The sequence below is a fragment of the Nothoprocta perdicaria genome, unplaced genomic scaffold, assembly GCF_003342845.1.
Source record: "Nothoprocta perdicaria isolate Ctin4 unplaced genomic scaffold, notPer1 scaffold_66, whole genome shotgun sequence".
Classification (NCBI taxonomy): domain Eukaryota; kingdom Metazoa; phylum Chordata; class Aves; order Tinamiformes; family Tinamidae; genus Nothoprocta; species Nothoprocta perdicaria.
In genome coordinates, this window is record NW_020455932.1 from 3,618,847 (window position 1) to 3,637,375 (window position 18,529).

At 43.0% G+C, this 18,529-nt stretch overlaps 1 protein-coding gene across 1 annotated transcript in view; it reads right to left on the minus strand.

Annotated features, from left to right (window-relative positions):
* BAZ1B (bromodomain adjacent to zinc finger domain 1B) overlaps positions 1-15,079 on the minus strand; it is a 43,973-nt gene extending 28,894 nt beyond the window's left edge. Inside the window, exons 1-6 of the mRNA XM_026050127.1 lie at positions 12,946-15,079; positions 11,573-11,717; positions 10,436-10,634; positions 6,510-6,631; positions 5,555-5,752; positions 1,912-3,604 (exon numbers count right to left, since the gene is read on the minus strand). Of these exons, the coding sequence (XP_025905912.1) occupies positions 1,912-3,604; positions 5,555-5,752; positions 6,510-6,631; positions 10,436-10,634; positions 11,573-11,611 (2,251 nt within the window). The 5' untranslated portion in view covers positions 11,612-11,717; positions 12,946-15,079. The remainder of the gene's footprint in view (positions 1-1,911; positions 3,605-5,554; positions 5,753-6,509; positions 6,632-10,435; positions 10,635-11,572; positions 11,718-12,945) is intronic.
* Positions 15,080-18,529: the final 3,450 nt, after the last annotated feature.

Below are 18,529 nucleotides of genomic sequence, written 5' to 3' on the forward strand. Positions count from 1 at the left end.
TAGGTGTGCCTGCTTGAGCAGGAAGGTTGGACTAGATGACCTGTAGAGGTCCCTTCCAACCTTAAATAAATATTCTGTGAATATTCTGTGAAAGAGCTCTGCAGTAGCATACGAGACAGCTCTAATGGGCTTTTTTTAACCTTTTTTTTTTCTCTTTTTCTTTCCCAGAACAGAAATTACTTCCACTCCTAAGCTAGGAGTCCTGCACCAAGATCTGCTAGGATATTTATGCCTTGGCACCAATTGCTTAATGAATARAAGGAAGCTCAGGTGTCTAAAATGCTAGGGTTTGCTGTGTGGAAAGGAAATAACACCAGGTCAAACCTTAATGAAAGGCTGAATCCTTCCTTGCTGCAGACACCTCTTTTTCCTTGCGGAGTCCCCCAGATCATACTTCCCCAGCACCAAAAATCAAATGATTTTTAATGATCTTGGTCAACTCAGTATTTGCCATCAAACAACTGGAAAACTCTAGAATCAACCCAGAGACAAGCAGCTACAGCACCTGAGATGCTGGGTACTGTGTTTTTCTGGAGAGAGCACAAAGCGCCACCACATCTTCAGCTACTCTAGAGTGCAAGAACCACCAGGGTAACATCCAAAGGAAATAAGTCAGCAAGAAGCCAGTTGTATGAAATGCAACCAGCAAAACGCAGGATTAGTAAGAATTTCCTCTTTGCTTTAGTTTGGGTGTGGTGAATCCAGCTTACAGCTCGGGACAGCAAGGAACCCGCTCACAAACAGAAAAAGAAGGGTCAGCTCTGGGCAAAAGGAAAAACAGGCCAGCAGTAAGAGTCTACTTTTACTGGCAGAATCAAGCAGCAAGAGTTGGGATTTTTGCATTGCAACATCAATAAGGGTCTTCTGGACAGATGGGAACTAACCCGTGCTGGAAGCAGTGCAAGACGTGGCACGAGTAAACAAGTCTCTATTGAACACCCTACTGAGAACCAAGCAGACCAAGTTTTATCTGTATTAGGTATCACAGATACTTCTGAGACTCATGGCTTTTAATGTAAGATCGGAACGGTCTACTTCTTTTTCAGGTGAGGCTCCACTCCCTGGGGAGCCCCACGGCAGCCCATGTCACTCAGCGCTGCTTGGTCTTGAAGAGCAAACGCTTCCAGATTCCAGCTAAGGCACAGGAGGCTCCATGTGGGAAACTTTTCCTCAATCATTTCAGAAGGAAAATGACAACCTAGATGAGTTATACTGTTCAACATATGTCTATTACCCAMATTTACTACAGTACAAAAAAAAAATCCGCTGTGGTGCGACTCCACTGAAGTGCTATGTGATTTATATTGCATATTCCTTAGCAAAAAACACCACACAGAGGCAAACACAATTTGGTAATAAAACTGATGCCTGGCAGAAGTCCGAGCGGAGAGTTTATATTTATAAGCTTCCATAACTAGGTTTTTAAAGTGAGAAGCTCRAAATTTATAACCTGTGCTCTGCTTGGGAAAAAGAGCTACGAAGATCAGTCTGACTGCACATATGGCAACAGGGCCAGCAAGAGCTGTGGGAACTGATGGTGGCCAGGACATCTCCTCTATACATAAGAGAGGCAAAAGGGCAAGTGTGACTTGTGTCGCTAAAGCAAACTGCCCGCTCCTCAGTTTTCCTGAATCTGATAGAATTAGAAAGTCACGACACAAAAGACGGTCACACATAAGAAAGTAAAAAACAAWTAYTATTTTTTTTTCCTCCTCTAAGATGGTGGATTTTGAGCCACAAGAACAACATTCAAAGGCCTACAGCAGTCGAACTGTACCTCCCCAAYCAGGAAATTCCTTGAACTCGGGTAACAGTCTTAGAAACAGGCCTTTGAGTCTTCAACATTAATGCATTTATTGTCTCCTCCTGTGACACACACACACACACACGCTCCGCTGCTGATTTCCTTACCTCTCATTTGTCTTTCCTGTTGCTCCCTCTCTTTCTTGGCTTGGATGGCAAGCAGGCGCCTGCTCTTCACAGCACTGATCATATCATCAGCTTCTATTTCTGCCCGGTGCTCTATTTTCACGAGCTCATTTTTTTTCTTTTCGTTTCTTCCCATGGCATTCTCCTCCTTCCCATTCTCCTTGTTCTTGGCCACCATTTCTTTCCTCTTCTGTTTCTCCGCCCTCTTCTTGTCGTTCTCTTCTTTCAGGACAGCGAGACGCTCCTTCCACAGCTCAGCRGACATTTGCTGCTTGGCCTCCACATGGTCCTGCACAGAGTAAGTCATCAGAATCCGGTGGCAGAGAGCTGCCAGTATCTGCAGTTTCTCTTCAGGAGTCAGCTCAAAGAACTCTGAYGTCTCCAGTTTCTCCAAAAACTCATCCCGCACTTCATTATCCTCAAAAGTCGCCGAATCCTTGCTCTCATCGACGTTATCCGACACCTCGCTTTCCTCTTGCACATCTGACTTGCGTAAGCACAGGCGGACCAGCTCGGAAGCAGAATGCAAAGTAAGGGGGATTTCAGAAAGCTTCATACCCAGCTCGGCGTAATCTTCGGCAATTTCGTCTTGCAGCAGCGTCTGCAGGAGAATGACCAGCACCCGGTTCAAGTAAAGAAAGCCGCCTTTCTCTGCACAGAGCGCCTCCATCAGAGAAACTGCCGTAATTGGGTACTGAGCATCTGGCATCAACAACCCTGAGTAACAGCTGAGGAACTCCACCACCATGGCTACGTCCCCAAAGAGGGTATTGGGCAGTCCTTCTGGGGTATCAACCAGTTTAAAACTAGGCAAGGTTTTCCCTTTAAGATCTTGGTCCTCAAATCTTTTCTGATTTTCCAGTTTTTCTTTCATTTCCTTCTCCTTCCGCTCCTTCGCTCTCTCCTTCAGTTTCTCTTTCAGCTTCTCCCTCTTCTTCTTCAGATACTCCTTTCGCTGCTCCTCTGTCATGGTGGCCCATTTCTTCCTGTGCTCCAGAAGCTCGTAGCGTTTCTGCACTAGTCCCCGTAAATCCTCAGGGAGACGGGCACGATCCTCATTTGAGAGCAACCTGGCAGTTTTGGAGATGATGCAGGAAAGGGCACTTTTTTTGTCTTCCCGGTCTTTATTYTCTTTGTAATAGGCAATGAGATGGAGTGCCGCAGGAGGCAGTTTCTGGGGTTTGTTGGAAGACCTAGGGGTGCCTCCTGAATTCCTTGGAGCCCTGGACACCTTAGTGGTACCTTTTGCCATGTCCAGTAGTGTCATTTGTTTCATCTTCATCTTTGGAGTCTTCAAGCCTTTTCTAGGAGACTTTGATTTCCCAGATGATTTCTGCCCATTTAAAACCCTTTTGCCTCTCTGCTTTTTGTCCAAGGATTTGTTGTTACCCTTTCCCAAGCGGCTCCTCTTTGGAATGTGAAAGTTAGGGCCAAGTTTACCTGGTGACACTATTTTCATCACCTCTTCCAACTCCTCTTTGGGACATTTTGAGTTCTTAGAGTTTTTCACTTTCAGTGGAGACCCAATAATAGATTTCTCCAAGTGTACATGACACCACAGAGTAGGGCTCAGTGGCTGACCCAGGGATGATCCATCAGCTTTGGATTTCTTGGAAGGTTTTCTGTCTGGTGATCCGGAGCTCTTCCTCTTGGTCGATGGGTTGAGAGTCATATACTATAATTAATAAAAAAAAAAAAAGTTAATTTTTAAAGCAAAAAAAAAGTGATGGATAATGGAAATCTAGCTCTTGCATCAAGTTTGAGCAGTCTGTCTCTTTTCAAACCTGATTAGAATTAAATTCTCAAGTAATGTCACCAAATAGCTGATTTTTTTTTTTAAATAGCCACCTTTTAGCCTACTTTCACCATAAAAAAAGTCTGACTCAGAGTGAGAGAGACCGGCTTCAGAAGCATCTCACACCTCAAATTCAGGTTCAGAGTACATTCAGAATATTAATTCATGAAAACTGAAAACACAGAAAGAGTAAAAAAATAAAACACATAACACTCGCAGAAATATAACATTTAGGTTATAAGTAAAATTACCAGCAATTATGAGCTGAAAAATTATTAGAAAGGAAAAGGAAAACTCAAAGTAGTAAGCATAGTAAAAGAAATGCAAAGAATTACTTACATGCAAACAGACATACACAATGTGATCAAGTTAAGATAGTCAYGAAAATAATTCTGACTCCTAGATTTTCACTGTTATCAATCAGGCCTTACCCCCGATCTAAGAGTCTTCATTGCTCCAGTAATCTACCCTGCAGAGAGCAGACTACCTGAATCCACTAACTTCACTCTCCAACAATTCTGTGTTGACATCTTTGCTGAAGACAATTAAGCTGAAAACATTCAGCACTGATATGAATCATGATCATTACAAATATCAGATTTGCAGCTTAATCCATACTGTCACAAGCACAAAGTTACTTTGCCAGAACACTAATTCTAGAGCAGTGCATTCTTCAGCCACTTCTCCGTGTTTAAAAATCAAGGTAAATTCAAACGGGAAACGTGCCATGGAAAAAGTCATCCCTAAATAAGCTAAGCCTATAGAAGTCACACTAAAATGTTACAGGTGCTTATTTTTGCTTCTACTGCAAGCACGCCTCTGCCCAGCGGTGCTCTGCAAAACCTTGGGCACTGCCACCAAAGACCTCCCAGTAAAAAGAGTGACTCCACATGCTAAGGCAGGGTAAACAYAGCTCATGTATGAAGAATTCAGCTTTTACTTAAGCAAGTTTGCAAATTTGTAGAAAAGCGCATAGAAATTTCTTCCTAAAGAGAAAATTGATATACCAGATACTTCTATTCTTGTTACACAAGAGAGCTTGACAATGCTTGAATACACATAGATGCAGTTTGGCAAATGAAAGAAAAAATAGTGCTTTCTACACCCAAAGATGGATCCTAAGACAGCAGGGGTGCATGGCATTGACTCCATTAACCGTGTATTGGGATGGTCACTGCAAAGGATTGAGGACAAAACCMCACCAGCTCTTCAGTGCATCCAGTATAAAGATTTGCAGCACGTGCCGTGGAGTTAACCAGAAAGCCCTGGAATTAATGGAAATCGTGCAATAATTTATGCAAAATCACCTGATACACGACTCAAAACATGTAACACCATTTCTTGAAAATTACTTGTGCGCAGATTCTTATATTTAACTTTATTCATGGAGTAAATAGCCACCTCTCAATCCAGTACCACAGAAGGACCAAATATTGTAACGTCAGAGATATCAAACTCTTCCACTCTGACCACAAAAATGGTCCAATAACAGATATTACCAAGTAGGGACTACAGCTTTTCTATTTTTCCTCACAGAAGGAAATCCTACGAGTTGGAGGCAGTAATGAAACTACACCTGRCAAAACTAGGAAAACACAGTCACACTGAAGCTCATGCTTTCAAAATGGATCACTGTTTCAGATACTCACGTGATTTAACCTCACAAAGAGGCACTTTTCAGAAGAGCAGACTTCCTTGCTCTTCATCTTCCTAAATTAATTTAAGCTCAAGAGCTCCAAAACTCRACTAAGCCATAGAAGCCTTAGCCAAGACTGCTTTCTCACTTATTCCCTACTACTCAATCCAGAAGATACTTATAGAAGTTCTTACCTTATGTGGGTCAAGTAGGAAGTCACTAAATTTACTGGGGAGGGCATATTTCTTCACCAGCTCATCCTCCACGACCCAGGGGGCATTCTCGCCGGTGCCGGCCCGCAGCGCATTGTGACGGATGAAGTACCTCAGGATCTCCTTGTTGGGAGGACGCTCCGTACGGACCAAGCTATCTGCCGGTACATTGCTGATGATCTTGGGGACAACAGAGAGACAGACTGTCAACATTCAACTTGCAGTGACATCAGAGATGCACGTTATATAAAAAAAAGGAGAGCACTGTAGTGCTTTCGTTCTGCTAACCCTCCCGCTGAAGCTCAGTGAGACAGAGATTGGAAGAAGATTCAGGTAGCTAAAAAGGTCACTAGAAACAACATATGTTGCAGTTTTCTTGCCAAACTCTGTTGCTTTATTTAGCAACAATAGAAACTTCTGATCTTCCCCTGGCRTGTTTGCTACTAACTTAAAGATTTTATATATTACTGTTCTGKTTTTTATATTTTTCTCCCCTGAGAACATGGGAGTAGCTCTGCAAGCTGTGCTCATTAAGTTGAGGTCAACTCTGCCTTTCTATCAAATTAGCAAACAGATACAAAACCCACACAGCAGTCCTGCAGSAACACAGTGAAGTGCAATTACTTCGGACTCATCATAGTTTCAGTTAGAATTGCCATTATTGATACCAGTTTAGCTCAGACCAACCTTGATTAACTGCCTGACCAGAGATTAGGCAGTTAACAGTGACAACTCTCAAGCTGACCACATCACTGACTCAGTTGCAGAAATAGCCAAATTCATCATCTTAGCAAACAACTGCACAAATGCAAGCAACCCCCTTCCAACCCCAYGACTGTGTTAGGGGATTCCATACTTCGCTCTGTAGACATACAGAGTGTTTAAATCCAAGTTATATGTTCATCTTATACCAAAAGAACCCACGCGGTCATCTCACCTTATCTTCATTTTTCAGCTTCACATCATATTTGTGGGGCAGAAATTTAGGTGGAACCCACTTCTTTTCTTCCTTCTTCAATGAAGTAGGAAGCTTCCGAGGTGACCTACGTGCTCGATCATCTGGAGAAAAAACAAGGCAGACTTCAAGCATCTTAGAGTCAAGAGCTACAAACATTAAATCCACATCGTGACTGGAAAAGAATCTCCTCTGATTGTTATGTGTAGAGGATCTGGTTAAACTAGAACAGCAGGAAAATTTTCCAAATCCTGGTTTAGAACCATTCTAAAAGCACAGGCTGGAAACAGAGTCCCTAAATACAAGGTAGCACCAATCTTTTAAGGATTGTAAAGGTCCAGTGGAACTGCTTAAACTAATCTTTTTTATGGGAAGGAAGCTGCAACCAGCTACACAGAAAGAGAAAACTTCTGAGAGATTCATAAAGAGGAAAAAAGGGCCTATCACCTACATCTCTCCGAGCAAGTTATCAGTTATATAAACACTCTGGAGTTGCTGCCATGACCCCTAGTTGTCCGACATCCTCCCTCCCAACTAATTACTGCAGAAATCACCAATTCCAAGTTAAAATACATTTAACCTCAGTGGCTTTAAAGCATCACAAAACTATTACATATGCCTTACTATTATTAAGCCAATGTGTAATGAACTAATTAAGCTGAAGATTTTAAGCTTACTTAGACAAGTTTGGGCTTACTTTATTTTATTTTTTATTCTTAAGATGGATGTAAGGAGTAAAGGGGGAATTACCTGGGAGCAGATGTTGGATCTAATATTTTCATATTCAGGCTGCAAATAACCACACATAATAAAGACAAGCTCATTGAAGATCCTGATGTTTGGAGGCATGACTCAAAGCAAATGTTACTGCAAGCATGACTGATGGAAGTAATTATTTACTAAGTGTACAGAGAACACAAGTCATAAGATGCTAGATCTAAGTCAAACATGACTTAAATTCAAACTCTTAAATTTTGTGGGAAGAGCCACAGCACACGTGAAGGGAGAATAACYACCTCATTGCAAGTCATGTTGCAAATTAACTCTCACCTGCTTTTGTTTCCCATTTATTGGAAAAATCTTGGTACTCTGCTATGTTTCTCTGCTCATTATGGAACGGAAAGCAATGGAAGTTGCTTATAAAGCACTTCAAGGTCTGTAAGAGATGTGCTTTGGGAGATTTGCTTTAAGGCCTTTCAAGTTGTCMGGTGTTACCTTGACTGGCTGCGAGGGCACGTTTACATTTAAGAAGTAAGAACATGTTGCTTGGACTTTAGAGGACTCAGGTTAAAAAGCTGCCTCCGGGACCTATCCTTTGGAAATAATTTACTTTCTAGAGCCTACAAGCAGGGATGACTATTGAATTTTAACAGGCATGGTGCTGAAGGGCTTRCAGTTCAACTTGATGAGCTAGAAGGTCTTTTCCAACCATAATCATTCTATGAATTGCATTAAAACAGTAACTGGATTTCTGATTAAAAACAAAATACTGTGCACTTTTTTTCTGAAATCATTTTTATAAACCATATGCTTCAAGTGACTTTCATTGCATTTTGCTATAATAAGACTTACATTAGCTACACCACTGGAATCTCATAAAAGCATCCAAATGATGTTGCTCCTCCACCAATTGTTTTGGATTTTTCAAAGCAGTATTAACTTCAATTACAGCTCATGCTGTAGAACCTGCCTTCAGTAGCTGACCACCAACGTTCAGGAAAAACTAGCCTTTTTCTCTCACTTCTGCAGATTTTTCTTTCCAGAGTTCAATCCCTAAGCAACTAAAAATACAAAGCAAGTTCAGACTGCACATCCAACGCAATAACTCTTGTATAAAGCCCTAGGCTTAATTTCTGAAGCAGAGTAGACCGTAAGCCCCAAGGTACTGAAGCTCTTCTCCCTCTCTGCCTCTTTTCTGCAAGAAAACCAGCRTGTTTGATCCAACTTTTGCTAAAAACACTAGGATTAGCTCTGCCCCCTCGTGTGGACACAGGAAGATGCAGCTTTTTGCATGACACACACGGTCTGCTGTGACTTTTAAACACTCTTTGTCTATTGACCTGTGTTACAATGGGCAAATAAACAACCCACCAGATAATTTAAAAAATAAAAAAAGAAAAAGGAACGAAAAGGAAAAAGTGCAACCGAGTGACCTCCAGATACTGTGTACGATCTCCTACAGGTGCAGTTAAAGTCTGAACCCACTAAATAAAGGGTTTTTTTTTAATGCAGTTAAGTCTTCTCTGTAGCATAAATATACCAAATGTTACATTAAAAATTTAAATGGATTTTCAAATATAGATAGTACTAGCTAATGAGTTTTTACATCTATAAATCATGTTCTGTTACAATCAAGAATATAAAAGTATTAGCCATGAAATATCCTCAGAATGAATACATGTGCATATGGCAAATAGCTAAAACACAAATGCTTACATTTTTGCTGATAATTTTGATCACTTAACTGCTAGTGCTTTTGATTCGAATGTTCTGTTTTAAGGAAAGCGACACAACTGAACGGAGGTCAGGTAAGGAGCCCAGTGAGCCCGAGCCCCGCGGAGGAATTGGCTCTTGTAGGAAGCTGCATCGCCCAAGGGTCCCACTGCTRCTTTGCAGCAGCTGCTTAGATGTCTGTGCTACGCTGGAAAACATACAAATGCTCTTCAAAACACCCAAAGGCAAAGATACAGCTGTGAATTTGGCTAATGACAACTTAGAAAGCATGGAAAAACACCTTTTCCTAGTTAATTTTTGGTTGACGGGAACTATGGCTCACTGACATGTGTTAGTCTCTGCCCAAGCACTAATATTGTTTCAAAGGAAGGGTTTAGGGCCAGAACGTTATCTGCAATTCTGTTTTTCTTCTTCCCCGGTAACGCAGACCAGTGCACAAAATCAAAACAGTTTATAGCACTTGCTGGTACGAATCAAAGCCAGTTGATGATTAACTTCGGCCTAGAGCTTGGAAGACAAGGTAGTGTAGTCCTGACTTTGCTATTGGTTTCTTCTCTAATAGGGAGGCCAAACACCCCTTCCTCAGACATTAGTGTGGCTGTTTAGAAAGGCAAGCAGCTCATTACATTCATGTGCCTTTAAGTTCAGTTACTCRGATTACAGCTGCGCTGTATTCTTTTTCATAGCACTTTTGGAAAAGACTCTTAAGATTTTTTTTCAATTTTCCCCCATTCCTCCTTTTAAATTGTGCAGGACATGAAACTAATCTGTTTTTTCCTTTTGACAGTACCTTTCTGGAGTCAAAAAAGAAAAAAAAAAGAAAAGAAAAGCTTTGCATGTCCAGCATTTTGTACTGCAGCAAAGAGGAATAGGTATGAGAAAGTAGAAGAGTGTTTCAAAGCACACTTTATTTTTTATTTTGAATCCTTCAAAAAAAAAAAAAAAGAGCTTTTAAACATGCTTTTCTGCACTTTTTCCCCTTTCTGTATTCGAAAACTAGAAAGCTGGGGGAGAAAAAAAATCAAAATAAAATCTGCTTTGAATGTCAGTTGCTTAATGATTCCACATACACTTTTTCAATGTTTTCTTCTTTCCTTCCCCCTTCCCTCCCTCTTCTTTTTTTTCCTTAAACAGTGTGTATATATATATATACACACACACACACATATATATATATATATATGTGCATGCTCAGTATACCTTCAAAGCTTATGAGTTTCCACACACTGCTTTTAGTATTATGCCTTAAATGCATCTTTGGCCTTAAAACAAAACAGTCAGCAGCATTAACGACAAAGAAACCGCACCACTTAGGATGAAAATGTCAGGCTCGTAAGTCAATAAACCCTGGAAACATCCCACACTACATTCCCAGCCCGAGATGTACACAAATTCGGATGCTTGTTCGCTCGGCTGCAGCAGTTGTGTGTCTGACACGTTGTCTTACTACTTACTCATGCTCTCCCTCCTGTTGTCATCCTCCTTCAGGACGGATTCCTTCTGGTTGTCCTGGGCTACCTGGCTGGAGTTCTCTTTGTCACTGGAGGGGGAGTCACAAGTGCCATCAGACTTCTTCTCAGAGGCCTCTTCATCTACTTTCTCTAGGGGATGTATTTTTAAAACCTTCACCGGCAACATTTTTTCTTTACCAACCTGTGTGGGAATAAATATACATATTATATATTTATAACAAGGAAAAAACACATGTTTAAAACTGAGGGTAGGAGAAGTTTAAAAACCACGAACAAACAAACAACAAAAACACGCAAACAAGCCCACAAAATTAACTAAAAAGATGCCCAAAGTGTTGTTTGACACAACACTTTCCTGAGGTCTTTCTTGAGGAAATCACTGTTTTCCCTAGCAAAGGATTATAGGAGTAGTTAAAAAAAAATCCTACGTGAAAGTTCTGCACAAATTAAGAAATAGAGAATTGTCCATCAGCAAGTTTTTCAACTGTTTAATAGTGCTGCTTTCTCAGCCTAATTAAGTGTGGGCAATATGCAAAGTGCTGTATCAGTAGCTCCAGCTTAGAGAATTGGTCCTAAATGCTCTTCCAGCAGGGAGCTTTTCATACAACTCTCCCTTAAAGCTTGCCCTTAATTTTAACAGTCTTGAGTTTTCTCCATCAGTTCAAGTTCTAGAGGGAACTATTTTTCTAACTATTAAGGTTTTCCAAGCAGCAGACTTCAAGCTCTGTCTGTTTAACACTGCTAATCTTCTGGAGAATACGCTGTATGAAGAAATTACTAAACAGTAAGCACATATAAAAAAATATATATTTTAAAGTGATTAAGTATTATGTATATTGACACACAAACAGCTCTAAAAAATCTACTACCATTTCCCTCCAAATCAATCCCTTGACCTCAGTACAGGCCATCCACACGCGTTTGCTGAGAATAATTTTCTAASTACTAGAAAAGCAGGTGCTGTCCCTGGCACCATCTTTCAGTTAGTGTAAGTGGCCAACATTAGGCCTCTTCTTTTGATTGGTTAATAAATTGTAGATTTAAAAGGGGGAAAAAAAAAAAAAAAAAAATCAAGATCACTTGCAAAGGCATGAGAAATTGTGGAAAACAGAACCTTACCTCAAAGGCACACTCTTCTCCCACTGCAAATTTGGTCATGATCTCCAGCCAAGCAGCATCTACCAGCTTCTCCAAAGAGACAGTGTTGTGGTGGACTATCTCCAGTACCAGTTTCTCATACCAGATGGGGAACTCTTCCTTCAAGCTGAGCAAAGGCATGAGAAGATTTCATGATTCAAGAAATAAAAGCTGAAATGTAAAGTAGCCCCCAATTCATAACTTCCAAGAACACTGGCAGCCAAGGCAAGGGGGGCATCTGCCTCGAGCGTTACAATGCCAAGATCGGAAGGCTTTTTGGTGTTCCCTCTTCCACATCCTTTTTCCGTAGCTCTTTCAGCTTCCCAAACTAAGGCATTTATTGCTGACCGAGTCATCAGTTCTATTTGCTATTCTGCAATCTCCGTCAATAAATTTATCCCTACCACAAACTGCTTCAACTTCTGGATTCAGACTGGTGACAAGTATTAAAGTAGCCAGGGAACTCTCTGGGAAACTTATAATCCTGTTTCAAAGAGATAAATTCAAAAAATYGCATTTCACAGAATCTTTTCCTTTTTTTTTCCCTTCACATTTAGCTTAAACTTGGTTATTGAGAAATCTTTCATTAATATTCAATTTTCATTTCTGAACGTTCTCAGGTGTGGCCAATTAATTAAGCATCACTACTCAAAAGAAGGTGACACTAAACTAGTATACTTGAAGTCGGTTACTTCAAGATTCCGTGTTTATAGAGGCAGGTAGATACTCTCCCCTCAAACAAGGATATTATTGAACAAACAGTACTTCAAGCCTCCGAAAAATTAAGACTATCAGGAAATATCTGTTTCTTTAAGAATGTAATTAACTCCACTTTATGGGGAACTTCTCCTTAAACGCTATTAATTGCCTTGCCAATGAATCAAAAATCTATATTACATTTTAATAGCTGCTGTATTAACAGACAGCAGAAAATCTCCTAGGAGGTAGTATTACAAGAAGCTCCCAAGGTAAACCAAGGAACAAAAGCCATAGAAATCCACGTCAACTCATAGAACAGAGGAACATGCCGCTTGTTTGGCACACATAGAGGGTACACACGTTGCTTCAGCCATGGCCTTGCCCCTTTGAAGCACAGAGCAAAGCGGGTGTCAGCTGAGGCTCAGGTCTACCCGCTGTGCTGGAGGGGAGGTCAGGGCCAGCAGCCAGGGCCAAGCAGCTCTCAACACACTCAGTCCTCTTGCACTATTCCTTTCAACTCCAGAATCCCTGCATCTACTTACAGCCACTAAAAATCTGCTTGCCTCCAAAGCAGCAATCACAAATATCACCCAAAGCTGCTCCTCTGCCCCAGTGCCTGCAGACAGACACACACCAACCTCCTCACTGATACTTACAGCTCGGCGACCTCCTGCTCCTCCTCCCAGGCCTCTTTGTGCGTCAGCTGGCTGCTGCCTGTGCTTTTGCACGTCCAGATTCGTTCACTGTATCTTTCTAGCCGGGCTTCGTACTCTCTGCAGGAGTAGCAGCTCAGGAAAACGGGATTTATGGAGTGGAGAGCACAACCAAAGCAGCACAAGACCACCAAGTTCAATTAAACCCTTCCTATTTGCATGCACGAAGGCCGAGATGCATTGCAGGGAGGTTTGACCCCACGTTTACCATGGAGAGGCTGCTGCAAATCCAGCGGGATTCCCGCAGCGCGAGCGGCCGTCCTCGCTCCGTGCCGGCAGCCCGGAGGAGGCCTTGCCGCCGGCAATTCAKCTCAGCTGCACCACACACACGTGGCTGAAAAGGTCTGGGTTTTGCCAAGCTACTTCTACGCTTTGCAGAGCTTATTCACTCATAAATGACACAAACGGTACCAGGGCCACGAGGAGCAGACAGGGAACACTAAAGTACCTCTGTTTCTGAATGTCCAAAGCCAAGTGCTGGGGAACCCTTTAATTCAATGTACTACTGCTCTAATATAACAAAGGGGGAGGGGGACGTTATAAACACAAGATGCAAAGTCTCAGCGTACTCAATATTCTAATCATTTGTGGACAAAGCAAAAACAAAATAACACAAAAAAAAAGAAATTAAAAGCACAAGGAAATATATCTTTATTTTCCATCAGTAACTGTCTCCTTGGTTAGTACAGAACTAGCAGTTTTCTGATCAACGACACTGCCTACTTCCTATGTCACATCTAAGTTCCTCTGGCCATTAAGAGCAGCAAAGGAAATTACTGTGGTCATCRGCAGGCAGCAGTGAAGTTACAGCTCTGAGGGAGCATCTGTGGCCATGCTCTGCTCAGTCTCCCTGAAAAGTAATTATCCAACAGCGAAAACAGACATGAAAGGTACCTTTTGTTTTCTATGAATAGTATACATACAGGGATAATTATAACAAAAACTAACACAGTGCAAATCTGTCTATTTAGCCCATGAAAGCCTGCTTAAGCTGCCTTACCCTGACCTTAAGCAGGYAAGAAAAGCACCCTTCCCGCTGCCGGCAGTGCCTTTTCCATCAGAAAAGCAAGCGCAGAGCATTCTTGTGGTAAGTACAGAGGCGCAGCCCTCRGCGCCATGCAAGTGCTAATGCTGAATGCGAGCACCCTCAGCACACCACGGGAACAGATTTCCCTGCACCCTTGTGAAAGCAAAGCCACCAGCCACAGCAAATCCCTCCTTYGGAGCGTACTTTATTTTCTAAATCACGATTCCTACTCGGAAGGCGAGTCACAGCTGCAACAGACCTCGTGGACATCTCTCCACCAGTCCTTAGCTAATGCAAAGCTACACTATGAACACCGGCAAACCAGTATGTCATATCCACAGTAACTGGTGTCATGCAAGAAAATCAACTACAAATACAGTAACCTTCGGAGAAATTCGCCATTGCTGAGAGTTTAAAGTTTCCTCTGTCTGCAACAGGGTTTAAAGCTGAGAAGAAAGCTGCACTTTTACAAGCTCTGACAGCACAGCTTGTGCAGGGTCCCACTCAGACTGGGCTGCATGTCCAATGGGTCGGACAGGCCCCCAATAAGTTTTGAGCCCTTTGGTCATATTTATATCCTTCTTAAGTCTGAAGATTCAAAGATTAAATTACTATTAAGTTTTCTTTCTTTAAAAAATGAAAATATCAAAGTCAGCTGGGAGTCTGATAGGACAGTCTTAAATCAACGCAACCATAATGAAATAGCAGAACTGAAGTGTTCTGTACCCAATTCGAGCCAGCTCCTGGTAAGTGGTAGCCCCAAGTTGGCCCCACAGCTTTTCCTCCCGCCAGACGAGCCACGGCACACGAGTAAGCAGCACCCTCACGCTGGCAGAGCAGCACGCAGGKGGCAAGGGGAAACCAGAGCGCACAGGGCGCACCCCACCGCGACTCAAACRGCAAATTCTGTAGCGGTGCTGAGCAGAAAATCAAACTGGAAAGCAGGGCTCCTGCTTGTATTTACAGCAATTTATCCTAATAATGGCTATATGGCAACCACAAGGCTATTCCCGTCCCACAAGAAGGGCCATTAAAACCACATTCAGTCATCACAGTGGAGAGGAACCTAAACCTAAACTGAGGGAGTCTTCACTCACCTTCATATTACCCTGGACTTTTCCTCTGCAATGCATGGACATCACCTGGATACCAAAAACTCACAGTGCCATGAGTGCCAAAAAATGATTTTTTTAAAGGAATCAACATATTTGCATTAAAAAGAATCCACAAAACTTTAATATTCTAACTACAACTATTTGAGATATGCCAGGCAAGAAAATTACCGTTTTCTATCCTACTATGCTGCCAGCTCTTTGTTCTCACTAGTCCTTCAGAGTCCTTTCCTCTCACAAGCAGGCAGAGCAAATAAATGCACAGCTCCAGTTGATAAATACATATTTTAGCACTGGTTCTCATACAGGCAGGAAGGAGACCACAGCAGTCCAGCCAGGGCTTCTCCTTCCTCGTACRTGGATATGAGAACAAGCTCAGCCCCACTAATATCCCAACTCTGGTTTTAAGATCGACGACAGCACTTAAAAACWGCAGAGAGAGCAATTCCCCCTCCCAGAGCAGCTCTGTCTCTCAAACACAACTTAAAAAAAAGGAGAATATTGCCACAAGTTTACTATACATCTAACTTCATCACTGCACCTATGTTATTTAGTCCTTTGCGTTCAAACGGGAAGCAAACCCAAAGTACAATTGGGTGATACAACGGTCTGATTAAGGACTGCAGGTGAGGTTTTCTTGCTTTGCCATCACCCACCCTGCTTTCCACAGACAGCACGTGGCTGGAGCTCCCGCTTGCACAAACGCCTAACACAATAAGAAATTAATAAAAAAGTAAAAAAGAATCTCAATGTCATCTACTTGTCAACATCCTCCCAGCAGCTACAAATAACACGCGTGTTAAATTAGACAGACGACTACTCTCTGTGTAACATTTAAGCAAATGTAYTATATCATACAGAAAATCCCCTAGACGTTGAGAGCCAGAAAACAAAGATTTTTTTCAATTYAACAAGACCCTCTTAAACAGAAAAAAAAACAGTGTTTAAAAGTAAACAAGTTAACCACTGCATGTGGAGATGACTAAGCGCCGTTGCTGCAGCAGCATCACTGTCTCTATAAGTAGCATCAGCGCTGAAATATCTGCAAAGTATCTTAACTGTTTCCACTTGTATCAGCTAAGATGTCAAACTTACCAAAAAGGTACCAAAAGCACCTAGGCGAAAACACTGCTTCTGTGTTGAGTGGCCAAGCTTTCCGAGGGTTACATGACCGTATTTCCACTCTGCCAAACGCAGCCTTTGACACAGATTTTACACAAAGATGTGACCTGCGGTCTTTAACTTACGCAAAAGGCGGCCTGAGCTTCCCTCATGTTTGCTGTGAAATCCCGTGCACCAACAGCAAATATTCTTTGTCCGGAAGAGAGCAAACTGGGCATCTTCGGGAGACGCTCCACCCTCGGCACACGCACCGCGCACAGCTCCTTCCCCACGAGCATCCGCGGAGCGACGCGGATCTCTCCGTCGCTTTTACACCTCGCACGCCTGCGGGAGCGGAGCCCGCGGAGCCCCAGCAAAGCCGAGTCTATTTCTGACTTTGCCCAGTGATTCATCCATCCCTGCACCCACACAATTACCAAGGCTCATTGCAAGGCAGAGCCCAGAAGCCTGAGGCTTCTCTGCGGCGCGAGGGGCTCTGCACAGCACCGGTTCTCTTAAAAGGTTCGAGGGGCCGTGGCAGCGGGAGGAAGCCGTGCAAAGCTGAAAATAAACGTCAGGGCCAAACAAACACCCAGCCTCTGTCAACCAGTCTATCCTCCTGTCCACTGCTTTCAGACACTTTCCAACACATGTCCACAGGGAAGATGCCTCTCCTCATATTTGTTATGCAATATTCCAATTTCCATTTTTATTTGACTTAATCTACCATTACAAGTCATTAAATTAAAAATAAGTCTAAAGAACTTTGTGCCTTTTAGATACCTCATTCACGTGCTGTATAAAGACCTGCATATTCTTAAAACAAGGGTCAATCAATAGTTTTTCAATAGGGAAAGCAAGGAAGTTCAAAAATAGCTCATATTCTGCCAGGCCTTGGCCTAAATGAAACCAATAGCTGGTCTGAGTAAAGACTCTGCTRCTTTGGTACTTCTTGACATATCCCCCTCTGCCTGACGTCTGGATTCACAAACGCCACTTCTCTGCATTATCTAGGATAAACAGAAGGGACCAGCCCCTCCCTCAGGGCTTCTTTAGGTTGTATCTCTCAGTTGTCTCTCCTCAGCCTACTGACTCATTTGCAATTTTCTGTTCCAGTTTTTGCCTCGCTCCAGTTCCGGGGCTGGGGGGAAGAAGCCCAACATTACCCAGTCTCTCTTTTTAGCTTCATGATGTGTATTTGCAGACATGAGTTTTCTAGAACATACTTGGCCCTTGGCCTCCCATTACACCCAATACAGCACTTCCTGTGAGAGCAGAGCATCTCTCTAGAATCTTTCCTTGTGTTTGCAGATGCTTCCTCTTTCATTCTCATCCTGTGTCTAACACCATGCTCTCTTCATCAGCAGCAAACTTTATTTTTTTTCTTACTATTAATACTGTGAGGGTATCTGCAGAAGTGAGTCCTCTCTATGCGTGGATCCACAAAAGTCACACGATTACTCTTCTCAGAAGGTGCCCCTCAGCTCCTCGGTGCTGGTCCTAAAATGCAGACTAATCTTAAAACCTCATCTYTTTATGAAAAGTAACAGTTAAACTCATTCTCTTTGATCACAGAGAATGCGAGCAGATTTCTATCTGGTCAGTTGGATGACTGAGCTCCTTTCAGTTTGCAAACATTACATCAGGATTCTCTGTCAGTTTTCTGATTTGAAATAAATTTTAAAAGTGAGTATCTATCTTTAAATGGACACCCTCTCCAGTCTCCTTTTACTGAGCTGAATCCATTACCAATGCCTATCTGCACTCAAGTGCCCATTTCCTCTTCCAAAGTGACCTAACCCTTCCCAGAGGCTTCACCGGCCTGTTCCTCGTGCCCAAGGAACAGGGCATTCCCAAATGCAGGATTGCACACAGGTTCTAGAGCCCCTTTGCTCTGCACGCCGACAGGAGCACTGATGCACGTTGCTCTTCTCGTGCCCTTCCGCTACAGTTTCAGTCTTTCCTTCGGCCTCGCTTTCCTCAGGCTTTGGCTCCTACGTTAGAGATGACGCGCGAGGGCGCCGAGCTCCCGCTCCCCATCCGCCCGCTGCACCGGGCGGTGGCGGTCCCGTGCCCGCAGGAACGGCGAGGGGGCAGCAGTTCCGTGCCCACGGGAATGGGCCACAGTGGTTCTGTGCCCGCTGGAACGGGCCGCGGCAGCTCCGTGCCCGCTCCTCTCCGTGCACAGTCCCGTCCACCTCCGGCCTCGCACGGAGCGGCACACGCGGACACCTCCCGGAACCGCACACACACACGCGTGTGCACCCACACACACACGCGTGTGCAC